The sequence below is a fragment of the Pyxicephalus adspersus genome, chromosome 1 (assembly GCF_032062135.1).
Source record: "Pyxicephalus adspersus chromosome 1, UCB_Pads_2.0, whole genome shotgun sequence".
Lineage (NCBI taxonomy): Eukaryota > Metazoa > Chordata > Amphibia > Anura > Pyxicephalidae > Pyxicephalus > Pyxicephalus adspersus.
The window spans coordinates 18795272-18814428 of NC_092858.1; the positions used below are offsets into that span (position 1 = coordinate 18795272).

General features: G+C 39.0%; 2 protein-coding genes across 2 annotated transcripts in view; both read right to left on the reverse strand.

Annotated features, from left to right (window-relative positions):
• The window catches only part of KBTBD3 (kelch repeat and BTB domain containing 3), a 20314-nt gene continuing 1157 nt past the window's right edge, over positions 1-19157 (reverse strand). Inside the window, exons 2-3 of the mRNA XM_072403145.1 lie at positions 8244-8491; positions 1-7147 (exon numbers count right to left, since the gene is read on the reverse strand). Coding sequence (XP_072259246.1) covers positions 5545-7147; positions 8244-8467 — 1827 coding nt within the window. The 5' untranslated portion in view covers positions 8468-8491 and the 3' untranslated portion in view covers positions 1-5544. The remainder of the gene's footprint in view (positions 7148-8243; positions 8492-19157) is intronic.
• On the reverse strand, positions 11774-15751 carry LOC140325201 (uncharacterized). The gene is made up of 2 exons (XM_072403146.1): positions 15100-15751; positions 11774-13058 (listed from the first exon to the last, which is right to left on the reverse strand). Exons 1-2 carry the CDS (start codon positions 15707-15709, stop codon positions 12418-12420), a joined length of 1251 nt encoding a protein of 416 aa, XP_072259247.1. The 5' UTR covers positions 15710-15751; the 3' UTR covers positions 11774-12417.

The window sequence follows — 19157 nt, forward strand, 5'->3', positions numbered from 1 at the left end:
TGACATAGAATTTAACTTTATTACTTTCATACATTTGCACATATATATATCATTACTTTTTAAACTTGTGACATAACAGGTAACATTTTGTGTCAAAGGGATAAGGTTGATGTGATGGTATAAAATGTGCGGATCCTTATAAATAAGTACAGTAAAACAATCTATATGAGGATCAGTAATCAAAGAGTGTTTTTGTTTCATTTTTTTACATATATTGGTAAACTGAAATGTGTACTTTGGTAATAAAACTTTCAGTATTAAACCACAGTTTCTCAACCATGTTTCCTCCAGAGGTTGCACTCCAGAGGGGAGCTCCTTGGGCAATGAACAATTTGTATCTCTCAGGTCAGTTTAAGTGACACCAATTAAATTTTTGTCTGTGATAAATTAGCTGAGAGAGTGCAAGTTAAGGATTTAATCTGTAGGTATAATTCAAATGAGCCCTAAAACCTTCCCCTTAAACAGTGTCAATCACCATACAACCTTCTTCACCACTTTCATGTTCCCCCAAAGGTTTAGATTAATTTATTTACATCTGACAAAGTCGTCAATAAGTCACTAGGGAGCATATTTATAAAACAGTAAACTTGCATTAATCAAATATTTACTGCAGTTGAAAATGCATTTTAAATGGCACCACAGAAACCTTGGTACAATTCACATTCATTACTTGATAAATAGTCCATATTCAGTAAGTAGGTAAGTTTTAATTGTTAGTAAGAGTTACAAAGGGTGTTGGTAATTTTCTAATTACTCATGCGTCTGGAATACTCAATTATAAACCATTTATTTTCCTCTTAAAATGCCATAAGAAATAGAATATCAGTTTATACTTGAGTCACACCAGTTAGTGCTTTTTGATCATGTAAATTGTATAACAAATTTTACAAGAGACATGAGTTTTTTACACATTTTACATTTACATAAGAACACGGTGCTCTCGACTAGTGGCCATCATAGTGCACAAAAAGTCATTTAGGAGCAAGTGCCCCATCATAAGCAATTCAAAAGTAAAAAATACTTTAACCTGTAAAAAGGGAGGTAAAGACAAACTGTGCCCATGTGATTTTTAGATTTATGTTTTAAAAATAACAAAACATGGATATATGTTTTCAGGTCCAGTGACTGCCACATTTTATGCCTAGGTTTATACTCAGGTCAATGTAGTTTTCCTGTTTTTCCAGATGAAACAGTACCTTGGTTTCAATTCTGTTTAGTTTACATTTAAATATATACAGTATATGTTGCATGCAGTTGAAGTAATTTACATTCATTCTTAGTAACTAGATAGAATTTAGTCCTGTTGTTAGGGATTAAGTTAATGTTAAGGTCTTTAAACTGTGATTTAAACCAGATATTTTAATATTTTGAACTGAAATATCCCCAAAATACCTGTTTCTGTGTCGGCTTTTGAATCCTTAGGGCAGTGTTTATCAACCAGGGCTCTGTGGAACACTGGGGTTCCTCCGGAGGTTGCTGGGGGCTCCTTGAGTAATGAGCAGTTTCTGCCCCTCAGGTCAGTTTATGTGACACCAATGATCTTTTTGGCTCTCTGTAAGGGTGACATTCTTCCCAATGGCCGGCAATGTAAGAAACATTCTCCCAACTGTCCATCCAGCTAATGTACCATGAGCGTTGGATATTCTTATTAATGTCTTATTTAATGTGAAAGTTATTTCAAAACTTTATCATGGACAGGCAATAGCAAGTGTCCACATCACATATGCAACAATGTGGACACCTTAAAGCGTACCTAACTCAGAAATTTCACTTTACATAAAAGGGGTAAAAAATATGTAAGGTAAAAATTCTTTTTGTTTAGGTTTTTTCAAGTGCAACACCCTTCGCCTAGGCAATTAAAATTAATGGGAGCGCAAAGCCTCCCAGGATACCTCCGTCACGCATCCCGGGAGGCTCTTGGGTGCTCCTTCTGCACATGTCCGAGCATCTCGGGCATGCGCAGAAGGAACCTTTTCGTGAAAAGGTAAAGTTTGCTGATCTTAAGCATGCGCAGTGAGATTGGCAAGTATTTTTTCCAAACTACGTCCCCTGATCTCGCGCCTGCATTGGATGACGTAGGAAGAAGGACCAGGAACAGGAGGCGAAGATGGCGGCATTGGCATGCTGGCGTGGAGACGGTTGCCAGAATGACATGGGACCCAATGGAAGAGATCTCCGGACTGATTGACTGCCCTGCGGGCTTGAAGGTAAGTGGATTTTTTGTTTTAGGCAATTTTGAGTTTACTTCCTCTTTAGGGAGCAGGCCAGAAAAAAAGAGAGCAGACTCAGGACTGGAGAGCTGACTGCAGCTTTAGGAAGGTAAAGGAGCATTTTTGGGAATGCTGGCTTTGGATAGAGAAGAATTAGATCTACTGAATTTTTTTTCTGCTGTTTTTGATTTCAGAAGCACCCTAAAGACCTTGTGCTGCTAAGAGGGCCTACCAGACTTATGAAATACATTTTATACCATCAAAATGCATGTGTGATGGATCGACATTGAAAAAGCTTTATCTAAGAAAAATTCTAACTCTCCACGTTTTTTTTGGCATAAACTTTCTACCAAAGACCAACTAGGCTAATGATCTTTATAAAAGATTGGCTTCCAATGCCTTGATTCTTCATGTTCATTACCTTATGGCTTCGAATAACCTAAGATTTAATCACTTGACATTCAGACGGTGGCATCCTAACATTCTGTGCATTGTATCTGTACAATAAGAGTTGTAAAATGGTGGGGCCATTGATAAATCTTTAATAAAAACGGTCATTAGAGGTATTCAGTGGTATGGTGAACATTACCAGGACGATGTGGACTAATCACATGCAGTGATCATATAAATGAGGACTAAAATTTGTCAAAGTAGTTTAACCCTTTCAGTTCCTGTACCTGTATACCCCCTATTGACCAAACAATATTTACATTTCCCCTATGGGCCTGTTTATTTGAAGATGTCCAAAGATAGCTAAGTTACAGAAACACTAAGGTATATTAATTAAAAAATTCACCCCAAAATTCACCAAAAAGTGGTCTTATCCACCTCTGTAGATTCACAGGGATGTGCTGCATTTTCATATAGATATCACCCTAAAATCTAAAACTGAGCAAAATTTTAGTGTGAAATCTTGCTTGGTGAAATCGTTATCTCAAGCAAATGGAGAATCTCTATTAAAGTCAATAGGAATAAAAATATTGAAGCTTGGACATAAATCTAAACAGAAGTCTGAGGGAAAGAAAATGTTGCTTTTCCATTTTTATTGTTTTTTTTTATTGAAATTGATATCGTTCTTTCTATTTTTATTGTTAAAAAGACCAAGTTCCTGAAAAAGACTTGGAAAGCTGATTATCGGGGATAAGTATTAATAGTCCCAGTAGTCATTATTTATCATTACAATTTGAATTTTGAAACAATTACTTTTGATGGGTAGAGGGTCTTTTTATATAGCATATATCAGTAACAATGAAAAATACACAAATTCTTTACATGCTTGGGGAATACTTTAAAGTGGTATGTAATGCTATTTATTAACCTAAACAAACATTTTTTTAATGTTTTGAAATATCTTACAAATGGTTTAAAATATTTTCAAACTTTTTATGAAAAACATTTTAAAGCTTTTTTTAAAATTAAGAAAAGAAAAAAAACAAAAAGTCAAACCTGCATTTTATATAAGATATCTATAAAAACAGGGGGTGCGGGATGTCATAAGCCCCATTAAACCATGGAATCTTTTGTATTTTGTAGGTGTAAATCAATGGGTGAATGTTGTGAGACTTGGAGGATAAATGCACATTGGTCAAGGTATGAGTAGAACATTAAAGCACCTTTTCTGTTAAAGGATAAATGTTGGGCAAATTTTAAAGAATGCAATTCCTACCTGGTGAATCTGGACAATGTTACCAAAGCTATTTGGATGAATTTTGCTTGGAATATTGGCAATACTTTACAGAATCTGGAAAAGCAAATCTGGTTCAGGATAAGAACATGTCAGCTGGTGAAAAATGAATCAAATCACTTTTTTTGTAAGAAAAACTAGGCTTGTCTTTTAGCAATGTTGTTTTGCAAAAAATATTTTATTACTATGGGTTCTATAGACAAAAACATGAAACAATGTAAAAAGGAGTTGTTTGTTTTAACTAGTGTTAAAAAAGGTTTTTCTTTAGATACAGTGTACATTTTATTCTATTATTTTTACTATTATAAATGACACCAAGGGTTCTATTTATTAAACAAAGAATCTGACATTCCCTCAAACATTCCTTGGAGGGAATCATGCAGGCCCATGTGTTTTAATGGCAGTAATTCATTATCACCAGTGAATGTTTGAGGAAATGTCATATTCACTGCTTTATAAATAGAGCCCTAAGTCATGCTTGAATTATAAAGCATTGCAGAGCGATTTGCTTATTAAAAAGACCTTTTTTCATAATCATGAATATTTTTTTGTTATATGACACTAAACTAAACTAAATAAAGTATTTAACAAACAGAAATAAATAAATGAAAAATGAATAAATAATAATGAAAAAAATAATAACAGAGTTTAAGGGGAGCAAGGATTTGATTAGGGCTAATAGGAATAACCTGAATAGTAATAAGCAGGTTAAATAGGAATATACAATAATAAAAATAATAATAATACAATAGAACAATAATAAAAAAAAAAACATGTAGTGTCTAAGTGATATTTTGCTATTTTATTTGTATAATCCTAATAATAAAAAATTGATAGACCATTTGTTACATTTACTTAATGACACTTTGGGCATTTTCAGACTGGCAATTTGCAGTTAGCGGTTTTTCTAAATGGTTTTACCACCCAAAACTGCTTGCAAAAAATATTTAACAGTGAACTGAATGGGCCAAACTATTTTCCTTTATTTGACAGGCAGTAGGAGGCAGCAGGACTGATGTGCAATTTTTTGTAGGCTACATACAGCATTCAGGTAGTTTGCTGCCCCTGCCACCTTCAGAGACTTGGTTTGGTGCTGCTTGCCAAAGCTTAATATAGGTTGTGCAACCGTTTACAGGTGATCTTAATTCACAATAAAAATAGGCTTTGACAGGAAAATTGTTGGCCCATTCAGTCCACTGGTAAATCTTTTTTATGTGATAGACAGGTGTTTGAAAAAGCGTGTAGCCTGATAAAGTTCCCCGGCACCTAGACAGCAGGTACCCGGGGGTGGCACACGCCATGGTAAAATACCACTAGTCCCAACATGCCCTCATAGACTGTAAAAGTCATTAGGCACACATTTTGCTGAATGCATTTGTAAGATTTTTTCTGAATTAGTGCTAGAACAAGTCCCACCGATTTCCTGTATGGTGCCTTTTAATGATAATAAAGACATATGTGTTGAAATGTTTTACAAAAAGTCCTAGGCGATATCAATATACTGTACTAAAAAAAAAAGCAAGTGCTTCAGCTTCATTTCTAGCTGGGTAATATGTTGATAAAAAGTCTATAAAACAGTCAGCCTTAAATTAAAATTCCACTTTTTTTTTCTGAAAGTGGAAACCCCATTTAAAACAGGACGGAAAAACATTAAGGGTGACTGATTCCCCAAGGATCCCTGAACGTATTGAACTGAATGACCTCACAGAAAAACTCGGTTAAAGCTCGTGGCATTGGGGAGACCTCCTCCCACTCCGACCTGTTGCTGTGATAGACTTGAACTTCGTCAGTGATTTCATCGGGAGCATAGTCACCTCCCAGGATATATATTTTATCCTCAATACCTACAGCCCCAGCGTTAAAACCGGCACACTCGAAGGATCCCTCCCCCTTCCATACACAAGTATCTGGACAAAAGCTATAGACTTTGTACGTGGATAGGTCACAGATATACAGCGTGTTATTCACAGGCACCGCTTTGATTAATGTAGCATGGAAAAACTGGCCAAATTCTGCTACTAGTTCACTCCATTGATTTGTTTCTGCGTTATATTGAAAAAAGCAGTCTAAAGAAGGGTTAAAAGCATCTGTAATCTCAACTTCGGACCCAAGTACGTAAATAACAGAATTGCACGCACTGGCTTCTGGGTAGTAGATCCCTCTTGGTAAGTAACCAACTGTCTTCCATTCTTTAGTGAGGGGATTGTAGGCTTCGACATCTAGTAGACTTCTAATGTCTTGTGCTCCTTTAGTTTTACCACCAATAACAAATAACTGATTAAGGGCCATGACAGAAGTATGCATTGTTCTTGGTTTCCTCATGGGCGGTACTAAATAATAATTATTGCTTACTGGACAATAGCACCAGGTTTGGTCGGTAGCTTCATGGTGGGATTCGGCAATATGAAGCCTCACCGCTCGACAACAGTTACCTGTACATCCCCCTGTTATAAATATCTTCTCCCCATAGCTAGATAAGCTGGAACCTGGGAGATCAATGATATGAACCTGTGGAAGCTCCATCCATTTGTCAGTTTTGATATTATAGCAAAAAGTGTATTGAGTGTTACCATCTTCCACAGTTTTGTGGACGAAGATGTATTTCTCTGTTGTAGATATACGAGCATCTGGATACAACCCACCAGAATGTTCAATGCATTTAATAGCAGAATGGATTGTTGATAAGCAGTTTGTACTTTTCAATAGTTGCTCTTCGGAGACCAGAATCCGTTGCAGTGTGGATGGGGACAACTGATGTAACCTTACTTTGCTGATTAATTCTGGCAAAAACCTCTCTCGCTTCTCCAAGCAGTGCTTAGTCCAGGCTAGGAGAGCCGTCAGCACAAGCTCTTCATCAGGAACATTTAACTCATCTGCTTGGAGACATTTTTCTAGAACTCCCACATTCAACTCCAAGAAGTCCAAAGATTGTGTTAGCAATGAGAAGTGCTGAAGGGCAAATTGTAAGGCACGGTGAAAGAGGCGAGTTGAGCCGTAGCTGTCCGATATCGACAAGAGTTGCAAACAATTGTGAACATCGATCATTTTGATTAAAAAATCACTGCATGCTTTTGCAAGCAGAGGTACCTGAAGAAATGATGACATCTGGAAATACATGTCCACATTGCTGTCAGTAATCTCCGCCTTTCCCGTGTAAGCGTAGTCAAGGAATGCTTTCACAGTTTCTGGAGACAAATTACTAATGGTGACACTTCCGCCATCTCTTTCTTTCATGTTGACTTCAAACATAGCCCTGCCAAGGCAAAATTGTATTGGTTTATTTTATTTTCCAAAAAGTTTTTAATATAACATTAAAAACTTATAAAGTTATAATGTTATATATTTAAAAGAAAAAGCTTTCTATGGCCTCTTTGTCCTATACGAAGGACCTATAATTGTTGCGTTTTTCATTCGGCATACTTAAAAATGTTAACATAGCAATACAGTTGGAGCCATTGCTGATCTCCTGGATTTGTTACCAATCCACCAGCCTGGTGTAATGGCTCATTCATCCAGAACACTTCACTGGCTCTATATGTGTTCCAGATCACTAATTCATAAAGCATGAAGCATTCAGGACATTAGCATTTCAGTGAGCAGTGATAGATATGTGATTCTGCTAAGCAGAACCTTTCATAAAGTGAATGTTTGCTTTCATAATGCAGGACAAAGCAACAGATTCACATTAGTCTACCTTTCCCAAGCAGTTCATATTCACCTTTCCTTTGTTTCTCCTTTTATTCAAAGCAAGAGTGAAGGAAAGACATGAAAGATAAAAGTTACTCCAACTGGACTTACAATGAGCTTAGGACTCGTCCACCCCCAGCAGTTGGGTAGTCATAGAGTTCCAGAAGTTCCAGGTGTTTTCTTTCCTCCTGGTAGCTGAACAGAGCAATGGGAGCCCAAAGAAAATGCAAGTGCTGCTTGGGAGATGGGTTGATTTGGTGTACATAGACAAAGCATGGGTTTACTTTAAATAGGTTTGCCCTTGATTGTTCAAAGGGAAGAAGGAATGCTCTTAAGAGGGGATCAGGTGATGGAGATGCTACACTTTGTAGCAATTGGCCCTTTTATTGGTGAATATGATCTACATGGGAAAACATAAAGAAACTACAGCTGACATATTTTACCAATGGGGTTGACTTTCTAAAAGGAAGAAAGACTGTTTACTTGGCAAAGTGACACATGCAAGAGAGTTTGGTTATGTTTTGCGGACCTTAACCATTCAATCACAAGCAATATTGCATGCAAGCAAAAATTCTGTACAGACTCCAACTTGTGAAAAACAGTAAATGTATTTGTACATAAAGAAATATACATACACAATAAATTACATTAATGTTTCATACCTGAAAAAATCACTGCTGGCTGCCAGCACACATCGATGGCATGGAATGACTTCATCCTTTACATTTATGGTAAAATCAAAGAACACGCCCTGCTCTCTGAAACTCTGCAGCACTGTTAGTATCTGCTGTCCGTGGCCCTCAGCCACCATAGACATTGATTTCTTTTCAGCAGAAGGAAACCCATTGCACACCGAACTTCCAAATGTGTCTTGTAGGCAGGCCATGGCAAGTTAATGTATACAAGTAAACTAGGATAAAAGCAGAATAAAAAAATAAGATATTAATTGGATCAGTAAAGTTTCAGTCTTGCACAGTTTATTCCTTTCCTGTACCAAAATTGCTTATTTTGATTTCCTAACACCGTCAGTTTTTTACATTGTGCATTGGAAGTTGGAACAAGTCAGACACAGCCTGCCTCATTTCCTGGCTGATAGACATCCAACATCTTCTAACCCTTTACCCTCCAGCAATACTAGCCCTGGACTATCCATTTCACATTTCAGTCCTTTCATGGAGGCTCAGAATCACGGGCATTACATAAAATAGTCTGCATGAAGCAGATCTTCTATAAGCTTTAACATGGGAATGTCATTTTCAATATTTTTAAATCTTCAGCTTGTAGTAAGATTACATTGGGTAATACTTCTATGAAGGTTCCTGTTTAAGAACTTCTTGTTATAAGGTTCCAACACTCTGTCTTGGTCACCCAATTGTACTCCTGTGTAGTCCCCCCATTAAGAGAGCTTCAGATGGAGATTACAAGAGGAGGTTACAACACACTGGGCCTGATTTATTAAAGCTCTCCAAGGCTGGAGGGGATACACTTTCATCTGTGAACCTGGGTGATCCAGCAAATCTGGAATGGATTTCTTCAGTCGTTTGCTATTTGTTAACAAATATTTTGAATCTTGGACCTAATCCATTCTAGGTTTGCTGGATCACCCAGCTTCGCTGATGAATATGTATATTCTCCTGCCTTGGAAAGCTTTAATAAATCAGACCCATTATGCAGGCATGGTGCACTATGGCCTCCATCAGGAAACTCTACATGAGAGATACTGAGCAACCATCACCGTGTATGGAATATATGGTTGTAGACAAAAAAGGCAACAGGTGATCACCATCATCACCAGCACTGAAATATAACAAAGGATGAAAAAACTGATTATTAAGAAGGAGAACTGTTGACATTACACATTGCTCTAAAACCGTTGGCCTCTTTCATACCCGCAGAGGAAAATCATGTGATTGACCATGCCTGGATACATAGAAAACTCCGCCGCAGGACTGCAGGTAGTACATATGCACGGCTGCTATTACTTGACAGCAACTGCATAGCAAAAAGTGACTGGTCACTTTATGGAATTGAGCGAGGTTCTGCCACAGCTTCATGCAAAAAATCATTTAAATGGGAGAGTTTAGGACTAAGAGTGATCCCCCGGCTTAACACTGCACAGGTCTGAAATGGCCCTAAGGGGTCTATTTATAAATGTTTTCACCTACGATTCACTCATTTAATAAAAAAGTACACAATTCAAATTTTCTAATTGAATCCAATGCAAAAATAATGTGAATTAGAGGTAAATTCTGGGTGAATGTTGAGTGAAAACATTAATAAATAGACCCATAAAAGAAATTCATTTAGGGATTATAGTTATTTTAAAATGATGCAAAGTTGTAATTAGTTATATAAGTAAATGTGCACATTTGAGTTTCTAGTTTGGAGTATGTATGCAGATAAGGACTATTTTTCTAGCAGCCACATGACCGCTCATCCTCTCTGCTTGTCCCTTTACCTGTATTACAGGAGAATGATGTATAGGTCAGCAGCGGAATACACCTTGGCACTAAGTCTCGGTAAAAGAGCTGCTGTCAATCAAGCAGAGCAAAATAAGTGCTGTGTGTGACCAAGATGAATTCCTTTGTAGCACCGATGAGAATGGTAGGAAGACCTTGCTTAGTGGGTCAGCATGTTCTAGAAATACAAAGGAACTCTCAGAATCACCAGATATTTGCTCCTAAATATGACTTCATACAACCGCATAAAACATATTTCAATAAAATAGGAACATAGTACCAGAACAGCAGTAGGCAGCTTCTCATACACTTAAAAATGTACATGAGCCATCATGCTAGTCGGCATCTAAAACTCTAAAGTTGGCAATGGCAGACCCTATGTTGTAACTTTCAAACTCAAGGGGTTAAACAGACCTATATTTTTATATGTGCTTGTTTTTTCATTGTAACTCAAAGTATTGAAGGTAGTGGGCCAGCATTACAGTTAGGCAACGGTCACTTTAAAAGGTCAACAATCGCAGCTTCCAAAAACAAGTATATGGTTCCAGTGGGCCTGTCCCTGCATTTAATGCTCAATTAGGGCAAGGTGTGCATTAGAAAAAAAAAAAAAAAAAAAACACTTTTACTTCACTGTTACAAATTCCCTTTATTCTGCAGGCTATTATCTAATGGCCAGTTCCCATACATGTGCACTTCACTGCTCCGTGCAACTAATGCTTTATAGGCTCTCCTTTAGGGGACTGCTCTCACTATGGCTGTGTAATATATTTTTAAAAATGCATGTGCGTTACCTTGTACATTGTGTTTAACAACCCATTTATTTAAAGCCCTTGAAAGCAGAGCTTACAGTAATGTATTGGGTGCTAATAAGGAGTAACCCAGTGCACCCACCACAAGCAGAACATGTGGCATTATCATTGTAACAATCAATGAAATAAAAGTGATTATTGGATAATGCAATTTGTTACTGTATTTGTCATTTTATTCTATTGTGTTGTGTCTTTACTTTAGGGATTATTTAACACCTTTTCAGAATAGGTAAATTACAGTACCCCTGTAAATATTACCCCAGGGCCAGTATGAGGATAACTGGGGGTAAGCAGACCCCCTTAATACTGAGGTGAGGGCCCTATCCCTCAACAATACACCTTACCCCCGTTAGGCTGACTAGTAACTGAAATCACTATTAGATTCAACAGCATTTTGGTCGAATAGGGGCATATTGTTCGGGTGATCGAACGTGGAATTTAAACACCACTAAAGTCAATGGGGGTAAAATTCGGGTTATATTTCGGGACTGTGTAGAACTGCAAAAGCAATCAGAGCTGTCAGCTCCGCGGCCCTGATTGCTCTTGCAGCCCTTTACTAAGTGTGTGTTCTTGGATGGAGTTATCTATCCAAGAACAGAGGAGTCCTGTGTTCCTGGATAGAGAAACTCTATCCAGGAATAGGGATGAGTGAGAATGCCTCTGGCATTCTTGCCAAAATCTCCTCAAACTTCCGATGGTTCCACGAAGTTTCAGCAAACCCATTTCGCAAAACCATCGGAAGATCAAGGAAATTATAACAGGAAGATTCACAGGATTCCCTGGGACTCCTCTTGTTTGCGATCCCTGGGGCACTAGAGGTTAATTACCTTCTAGTGCCGCAGATCGCACACTGTTCTCAATGAATGCGGCCACGGCTGCATCCATTGAGAAGATCCGAACTTATTGAGGCTACCAACTCAGGCTGTTCTTCCAAACACACCTTTAAGCATTTGATTATTCGTTTCTACACAAACGCTCCACACTTTGTTAGAGAGACCGCTGACCATATTGGTTAACAAATCATATAGGCAAATATAGATGCTGCAGCTTTGCTGCAGGTAAAACTTAAAACAGAAAACTATATTGCCAGCTGCAGTGTATATATTATTATACTATATATATATTCCAGTTTGACATGACTTCGCCATCCATATGTGATCTATTGGAAATTTAAAAACTGTACCTTGGAGAATCTCAGTCCTGTCTGACTTAAGTTCCAATACCTGAGAAAAAAATGTATTACTTAATGAATGCAACTGTCAACACTCATTGACACTTTAATTAAAAAGTGAAAGAAATGTAGCATCCGCAATTTGGTCTCTGCTTCATAAATGGTGGATGCTGATGTCAAGACTCAACGACACCAATCAAGGGGAAAAAAAAACAAAAACAAAACAATGGTCAAGTACAGACCAATGGATCAGCGAGTAATTCTCAATAGAGAAGCGCCGTGCGCTTTTTTTTTTTTTTAAATATTTGACTTCTAAAACAGTTGTGTTTTTGTTTTTTTTTTTTACTACTGTATACAAGTACACTGTCCAGTTTTATAAATGTCTGAAGATTTGACACTAGCGGGCACCGGGAGCTGCAGGAGTTTCATCTTTTGGACAGGCACTTTGATTCCACCTCGGTTCCTGTAGAAGGTCGTGCATCAGGCCGCGTTCGGTTTGTTGCTGGTTTGCCAGCAGCTGGATGCTTTCAGCAAGTCTGTCAATGTTATCGTTCATCTGAAGCAATATATGATTCCTTTGGGTTTCTATCTGCAGCATTTTCTTAGCGGTATGATAATTTGTATTGACGTGATGGGTGACCTGGCAGAAATCAAGGTGCAAAACATTCAGTTCATGTTTCACGCTTTTGCGGAACAAAAGCTGACTGGCTTTCAGTCTACTTAGATACTGAGTAGGAGCTGGGACACGACACAATGTAGCGTTAGTTTTTTTATTTGATGAATGCCAAGATTTTGTTTTGTGCTGGCCATGAGTTTTTTTCTTGGTTGAAACTTTAGTCTGCAGAATAACAGAATCTGGGGATTTGTCCCGGGGCTCTGATGGATGTGAATTCATGGTGGATGTCTGGGTGAGATCTGTAGGAGTCGGCATTTCTTCTACATCGGATTCGGAATCCAAAGATAATGGATTTTCGGTATCAGAAATTGAGGTTTCCTTCTGCTGTTCTTGGTCCTGAGGCTGTGAAAACTGTGAAGGACCTAGAGGAATGAAAAAAATACATATCTATCCTAATTATTTAGCTCAATGGCAGCATAATTGATGATTTTCTGGCATGAAAGATGAAAGTACCAAAGTGGAGGTGACCCCAATATTTAGTGTCCACTAACCAGCAAGCACACCCATGCAAAAAGAGGCACCTTGATGTGTATGGCTCTGTAAAGATGGCTCCCAGCAAGCACTCACATCCTTACCAGTCATACAGTCACATTGCCATATCAGACAGCCCAGCCATATATAAGGGGAACGGTTTGGACCCTAAACCGGACCAATTTTCCGTAAATTCAGGTCATCAATCTGCATCCAGGGCATTTGCATAAAGACCTAAAGATTCCCATCTATGGCTTCTTGCAGCGCTAAAGGCACTACCATCTTCAGTATTTAAAGTATTTACTTCTGCATGGGAAATATGAATGATGGCATAGAGGCTTGGGACACTAGTAACACAGAAATTGAAGGTGATGGTGTAACATAGGGCTGGGAGGGGATTGGGGATGATGGTGGGGAAGAAAGATGTAGGATAGGAATAAACTTATTCAGATGCTAAATTTTCTAGCAGTGCCTTTAGCTTTGCAAGAGAATGGGAATTGAATGCAACATAAATGACATTTCATTTAGAATATTGTAAATATTTCCATATTTCTCCTGGCACAGGTTTCATTTTAGTCCTTTGTATGAGAGCAGTGGGTACAGAAAGCTTTGGCAAAAATAGTTAGCAGTGGAAACCATTTCGAGCCTGTTCACATCATTGCAGCATGCAGTTTACCAGACTACAATTTACATTATTATAATACCATGCTTTTCATTATGAATGGCACCTCAACCACCAGCTCAGTGCCCTGCCTTAAATTCTGCATACATTTGTGGTCCATTATGGTGCCTTACAATGCAATGGGAAGCCCAACAAATGAATGGACTGGCCTAACACTAATAATCATTGTACAGGTATAAATGGGTCCTCAAAAACACACACAAAGTTATTTGTGTAAAGTAACACTTTACTATTACACTAACTGTTGGACAGTGTCAGTTGACATTTTTCAGCATATTGCAGTAAATTAGCATGCTGTACACCTATGCATTGCTACAACAGCACCCGAGCCCACTACGCTAATGCACCTTCAGCTGTGTTGCACAATAATGTACCAAATGTTGGAAACATTGGACTTTAATTATTCACAAGCTGAAGCCTCGTGTGCACAAAACCTTAAAGCCATCAAGTCACAAATATGGTCAACTATATATATTTATATTTAAGTGTGGGTTGTTTAATTAGACACACTTAAGTCAACCAATTAGACTGTGTCATCGGTGGCCTGACAGCCAGCTCCTTTCAATTAATGGAAGGCATGCATATTCCTTCCTTGCTACAGACCTCTCTTTAAAGCACAAATGGCAGTTCACATACTTTCAAAACTCAGACATTACCTACCTACTTGTAAAAATGCTAGTTGCCAGGCAGTGCCTGATCTAAGTTAGCTTGCAAGGCATGTTTCATACCCAGGTATTGTGGGTATACCCGGCCAGTGCACCTTTAAGTTAGCTCCTTGGCAGTGCAAGGTAAAGCATTACCATGGGTTGTATTGTAGTATATGTTGTGGTGTACAGGGAGCCCAATGTATAGGTTGCTTTAATGCAACCTCAATAATGCAATCTGAGCAAACCCTGAGCTATCAGATATCAAAGAAACAATCTGAACAGGTGACAGAGCTAAACTAGTATATAACACCTAAAAGACAACCTCAGCTATGATTTATATATAAAAATTGCCTCTACTGCCACAGCACCAGACGTGCAGCTCAACCGTACCATTCTCCAAAAACAACCTACATATGAATAGTAATTAGGTCATATTTTTAGCATCATTTCAAAAATCTGAATTTATAAACTTTGGAAAACTGCAGGCTGTGTGTACAGGGCAGCATATTTCCCAGCATGTATATTATTGCCCAGCAATGCCATCCAATCACACCATCATCTATTCATTCTATCACAATACAATGGCACCCTTAGATCACTTACCAGCCTCTTCCTCCAGGTTCAGATCCTGCGGTTGATCTGAATCGAAGAACTCGAACCCATCGATGACCTCGGCCGGCAGGACCTTCTTGAGCTCCTCCTCATACTTGGTGTAAAAGACATGGACAGGAGTGGACGCTTCAGTGTCATTGCTCTTCTCTCTGTTCAGCTTATTCCTCACTTGCCTCTTGATGTCGCTGAACCTCTTTTTGCAGTGATGGACGTTACGTTGTCGGTGTCCCACCCCATTTACAGCACCACATATATCCTTCCACATCTGGCTTTTCCTGGTGAAGGATATGGTGGTTTTCTGCTTGCCCAATAACTGGTCATATAATGGCAGCAGCTTGGAGACGAGGATCATGTTTTCAGCTAGGGAGAATCGAATGTTCCTTGGACGTGACGCTGAATGGGGCTCATCCTCTGATTTTGTGTCCTCTGCATTATTCCATTGTCTTTGTTTTGATCTGAGCTGTTTTTCCTCTCTCCTGCCATGTAGCGCCGTCCCCTGGCTTCCTTTCTTCCTAGCCTGCAATTTATACCTTTGAGTCTGAGAATGCGGCCCTGCGCCATCTTTATTCCGGTCATCTTCCATTCCTTTATCATCTGCCATTGGGGAGCTCAGTGGCCTCTTGCAGCTTCCAGTTCCTTGCTTCCTTCTGTGACCTCTCATCATCATTTTTTGTTTCACAGGCAGCCAATTAGAGCCCCAGCCAGCATAAAAAGACTTCTATACAGGTGTGCTAAATGACAATCGCTCTCACCTGTGCAGATGAGTGGGGAAAAAAGAAGAAAGTGGAGCTTTCCACAGAGCTTGGAGCTGTACTGTGCATTAAATATTGCACTGCCATGCATTGATAAAGAAGTGCATATCTCTCTTTTGGTTGCACCATGTTACTGTGAAATATTGTAACACAGGTCACCTGGCGAGGTGTATTGGAGTGCCATTCAGAATGAAGAATGCTGGGGTATCATTAGGAATAAATGGCACCCCAGTGCACCATCAAGCAGCACATTATCATGTTCAGTATTTTCCCCAGAAATGAAGCTGGGTGGGAAGAAACTGTAGGCAGCCCCTGTATTGTAAGCATCCAAAAACAGCCAGGTGGTTATTGAAAAGTGCTGAGTGGTTCGCCTGGCTAAAAGGGTCTGGGGAGAACACTGATGCCTATAGGGCAATTGAATGCCTGCATTTGTGTTGCATTCACAGTTATAGGACAAGGCAACCCCTGATCAGCCAGTCACCTCCTATGTAATCTTAGGGTTGGTTGCCGCTAGTACCTTGCTGTACGCTTTTACAGTGCAGCATGCAATACATTTTTATGCAATGTGCTTCACCTGTCCGCCTAGTCATGTAAAAGGACTGCCAAATGCAGCTCATGGCAATGTGTGTGCGTTTTAAAATGCTGTAGTGGAAGCAACCATTAGCATTTAAATAAACAGCATTTGCTTCATTTGTTTCAAAGTTATAGCGCATATAGGAGGTGCTGGACCACAAGGCGTGCAAGCTCCTATGTGAATTAGTACTTAAAGTGTATTGATAATGCAGCATGGTGGTTCAGTGGTTAGCACTCTCGGCCAGGAGACTATCTGCATGGAGTTTGCAGGTTCTGTCTGTGTGGGTTTCCTCCGGGTACTCCAGTTTCCTCCCACATCCCAAAACCATGCAGTTATGTTAATTGGCTTCCCCCAAAATAAACCTTAGACTGGTATAATAATATATGACTATGGTAGGGACATTAGATTGTGAGCTCCTCTGACTTTGTACAACACTGTGTAATATGTTGGTGCTATATAAATACTGTGTAATAATAAATGAATTGCAAAATATTTTTATTTTCGGGAAAAGAAGAAAAAGGTTAAAATTAATATCTGTGTCCTTGATTAGAATTATTGGGCTCTCTCAGATTTGCAGTTTAAATCCACATGGTTAGCTGACTGCTGCTTTGTGCCTGAAACAGCAAACTGAGTTAACGTGTTCTCATGCGTAGCCCTTGGCAGTTACAGCAGCGGTGCAGTTCTTCCTCCAGAGAAGAAGAAGCAAATACACAGCCAGAAGTAACATATTTCTTCCAGGAGCTGTGCAGCAATGCAATCACGTGCACAAAGTGGTTCCAAACCGCACCCAATATGTTGAATGGAAGAAGTTTTGAGCGTGCGGTACAAAAGCCTCACCTGTGTGATTGTCCTGGTGGCTGCAGGTGAGGGAATATCTAAAATAATGACATCAATGGAAATCTTAAAATTAGGATGTGTGTACTACTGAGAAGATTTGTTGTAGTTTGCAAGAAAAAAAAAAGTTTGGTATTAGATTCTCTTACTGCAAAGGATCTAAAATAGGTTGCATTACATGACCCTTACAATATTATTTCCCTGGCTGTCAGGCTCATTATTATAAATATTATTATAATAAATAGGATATATATAGCGCCAACATATATGGAGCACTGTACATTAACTAGGGGTTGCAAATGACAGACGAATATAGACGGTGACACAGGAGGATGAGAGGACCCTGTCCTGAAGAGCTTACAATCTAGGAGGTGGGGGAAGTAACACAATAGGAGGCTCATCCAGTGACTTTAGTAAATAAAGATCTAGTGAAGTGTTTTTGTGTCTTCCATCAGTTCAACACAATTGTATTCTGATTTCCTTAACTGTTCAACACAAAGGTCCTGATTTATTAAAGCTCTTCAAGGATGATACACTTTCATTATTATTACTATTATTATTACACAGTATTTATATAGCGCCATCATATTACGCAGCGCTGTACAAAGTCCATAGTCATATCACTAACTGTCCCTCAAAGGAGCTCACAATCTAATGTCCCTATCATAGTCATATGTCATTAATGTAGTCTAAGGTCAATTTAGGGGGAAGGCAATTAACTTAATTTCTTAAAAGTACTTTGCTGTTTGTTAGCAAATGTTTTAATCCTGGACCAGATCCATTCCTGGTTTACTGGATCACCTAGGTAAGAAGGTCAGATGTTGTCACCCTATACCAGGAAGTGCCTGAATGGGGCAGCAAAGTCATCTGGTATTATTTTAATGAAAGCTGCAGATTTGAAAATAATAATAATAATAATAAAAAAATTCAATTACACATATTGGGTTGTATGGGGATTAAGTGATTGGGTCTGTATACTGTACACCTATTTTGATGATATGGACACTTCAAAAATTTTGCTTCAGTATTGTAAAGGTTAAACTGATTTTTAGTTTATCTTCAGGCATATTAAACTAAAAATGTGCATAACTTTTTTAGGCTGCCTCACTGCCAGTATGTTGCATAGAAGGATCCTTCCACTTTGTGTGTATAAGCAGTGGTTACTCTGCAGAGGTCTGACACTCCCAATGCTGAGAAAAAGTCAGAACTCTCCAATCAGCATGGGGGGTGAGTTTGCTGATTGCTGAAGTTATAGATCTGGTTCAGCAGGGGGCAGTGTCAGACCTTACACACAAAGAGAAGAGGTACCACTATGCAGCTGCTGGCAGGGAGAGGCTTTTCTACTCAGGCTGTAGCTGCTTTAAAAAAACAGCCTGTGAATTGTGCACCTTTGTTTTATTGCCCCTGGAATGTTTAAAGCTGATTTACCTGAATTCACAAGAAGCCCTTACCAGGTGGCTGCTCTGTCCCTGAACCTCAGATAGCCAACCCAAAAAACAGGAAAACCCTGACAACCTCATAATAGAATAGAACTATTTACCAAGAGATCCACTTAGATTTAACCCAACCTTCAGTGTTGTTCAGTTGTACCGGCTTCTCCCCATTACCGATATTGCTGAATCGGATTTCAGTGCACACTGCCTTAGAAGCTGCAGCAAGTCAAACAATTCCCAATTTATATCCCTTACATTCACCATCATCATTTTCCATCCCTGGACTGGAGAAAGAGGGAGAAATACATTCCTCTAAGACTGAGTGGCATCCACAGTCTCACCCAGTGTCCCCTAGGGAAAGGGATCCCCAACCATCAGGTCCATGGACCAGTACTGGGCTGTGAGCTTTGCTGTAATAGTAAAGATCTGTGTCCTCTCTCCTGTCATTTCCTTCAA